Source organism: Choristoneura fumiferana, chromosome 17 (genome assembly GCF_025370935.1).
Source record: "Choristoneura fumiferana chromosome 17, NRCan_CFum_1, whole genome shotgun sequence".
NCBI classification, from domain to species: Eukaryota; Metazoa; Arthropoda; class Insecta; order Lepidoptera; family Tortricidae; genus Choristoneura; species Choristoneura fumiferana.
In genome coordinates, this window is record NC_133488.1 from 12,671,314 (window position 1) to 12,674,070 (window position 2,757).

Consider the following 2,757-nt stretch of genomic DNA (forward strand, 5'->3'; position numbering starts at 1 on the left):
AGTCATTGAGATATTTAAGTACTAATTTTTTAAATTTTTATGTGTGAATCAATAATCAAACTTTAAATTGACAGATTGTGATGTAAAACAAATCACACTGAGAGTATCACTTTCTGCCTCACCCCACACAGCTTCGCCCTTCCGAGCGGTGGATATGGAAGGTATTTTAATGCCGGGTAATTTTGCCGGTTACCGGCAGATTCGGCAAAAATTATGCGGGTACCCGTTACCCATTACCCAGCAAACAGGATCCGGCCCATCTCTAGAAAACAATCTTGTTCTACGATTAAAATACATAGGTTATATTGTAGATAAGTAGATACTTACTTACATTCAAATGATCTTCGCAAATGTAAAGACTACCAGTTTTTGGTACGTTTGTTTTATTTACAGCAGCACACCATTGTACTCTCGAAGACCTCGGCACGTGGAAAAAATGTTTTTTACGATTCTTTATAACTGTATTTTTGCAGGTGGGAACGAAGCAAGTAACGAGGGGATCTAACTTACGAACTCGTTTATTCATTTTTATTGTCAATTATTTCCAATTCAGTCCAGAAAAATGCGAAAAATTAAAATACGATAAAAACCAACATCAAATCACAGCCACAAACCATTACTCAAACCAAATCAAACAAACGTCAATCAAAATTCAAAAACAACGTCAAAATGACAACCCGTAGCTTGTTTTTTTTTTCATGGCCCAGGCAATGACAATGTGTAGATTCAGCCTTACAAGCGTTTTTGAATTTTTCGAGATTTCAAAATTATTTTTGACTAACTTGGAATACGAATTTCACGAAAAGAAAAAATACGGGTCTCCTAGTTTTCAAACTACTATTTATTGGCATAAAAAAACACAGGCAAAAAAATTGAAATGTTGTAATTCTAATCTAAAATGAGTTCGTATTATCTTATCAGGTTGTACAGTGATGGCTGAGCAGTACAGGGTCGAGCATTACAGGTCCCAAGGGAAGAAAGAAAGGTTACCCCCAATTTGGACCAATTTGGACCAATTCAAAGAGTATATAATTATTCATGCGTGTGTCGTGTTCAAAGAGTATTGTGATGTATCGTGTTTCTAAACTATTTAAATAAATGTTTTTTGTAAATTTAACATTAAAACCATAAGTGTGTGAAATTTATATTCGCACTTATTTAACTGACGAAGTAAAATCAATTTGCTTTGGAACTAAGACTTAAGTATTCTATTTTGTGACTTACCTACTTCGAAAATCTAGCAGAAACGCTGGGCTCTATTCTTGTATCTTGTATCACTACTTAAAATGGGTAAAACATCGAAGGATAAACGGGATATATACTATAGGTTAGCCAAGGAAGAAGGTTGGCGCGCCAGGAGTGCATTTAAATTATTACAAATCAATGAAGAACACAATATATTTGAAGGTGTGCTACGCGCTGTCGACTTATGCGCGGCTCCAGGCAGTTGGAGCCAAGTACTGACCAAGAAGCTGAGGCAAAATACTCAAAACGACGACGACGTGAAGATAGTAGCTGTTGATTTACAAGCTATGGCTGCTCTACCTGGTGTCAAACAAATACAAGGTGACATAACCAAAGTATCCACTGCGAATGAAATTATCAAAGAATTCGAAGGGTTAAAGGCAGACTTAGTTGTGTGTGATGGAGCACCAGATGTAACTGGCCTACATGATATTGACGAATATGTTCAATCACAACTTCTATTGGCTGCTTTGAACATAACAACACATGTCCTTAAGGATGGTGGTGTATTTGTTGCCAAAATATTCAGAGGAAAAGATGTTTCACTCTTGTATTCACAGCTTAAACAGTTTTTCAAGTTTGTTACAATTAGTAAGCCACGAAGCTCGAGGACATCTAGTATAGAAGCATTTGTTATTTGTCAACAATACCAACCACCTGATGGTTATATACCCACCATGGTCAACCCATTACTAGATCATAAATATTGTGACTTTAATGAGTTCATAGGCCCTAATAGATTTATAGTGCCTTTTAATGCCTGCGGAGACTTGAGTGCATATGACTCTGATACCTCATATCCCCTGCTGTTAGAAGGACAAACGTCATATGAATACAAAGAACCAATTCAAGCACCCATTGACCCCCCTACAGAGAAGTTTTGGACATGACAAAGAACTTAAAATTGTAATAGTGCTGCTTCCATGAAAACATACATTTCTATTTAGTTTCATTTTAATAAAGTTGAATAGTAATAAAATTCATTTTTTTCTTTTTGTAATTAACAACAAGGACCATATATAGTAAGGACAATCACCATACTAAAAATTTCCACCAGAACAAAGCCAAAATCCAGGATTATGACTAGATGTTGCTGAGATTTTTACTACATTATGACTAGATAGCATTAAACGCAAATAGCAGTGCATAATCCAGGGAAACGGTGCTGAGAATTTTTCCAACATTATTATATTTAAAGGGCACAAATACCTTAGCTGTCAAAAAACCACTGATATCTAAGCAGTCAACATAGCAAATACTTATTGTATTTATTGCTCAGAAGAATAACACAGGTTGTTATTGTTCTGAGATTTATTGTTTTCATTCTTGTATGCCAACATACTGTATTGGTTCAAGACATGGTTAGTACTATTATATATTGTCTGTGACATGGTTGCTTTTTTGATCGAGCTAAGTACCTAAAAAGCGAGATGCCAATAAAAGGGGTGTAATTAATGTACGAATAGTACACGCTTAAATAATGCACTGCCTAATTCGTGCACCTCGTACCGA

At 35.6% G+C, this 2,757-nt stretch overlaps 1 protein-coding gene across 1 annotated transcript; it reads left to right on the forward strand.

The window, feature by feature from the left end:
- Positions 1 to 1,011: 1,011 nt before the first annotated feature.
- LOC141436848 (tRNA (cytidine(32)/guanosine(34)-2'-O)-methyltransferase-like) lies at positions 1,012 to 2,228 on the forward strand. Its single transcript, XM_074099924.1, is given in 2 exon segments — positions 1,012 to 2,103; positions 2,106 to 2,228. Coding segments are annotated over 2 exon segments (867 nt in total). The 5' UTR covers positions 1,012 to 1,286; the 3' UTR covers positions 2,156 to 2,228.
- Positions 2,229 to 2,757: the final 529 nt, after the last annotated feature.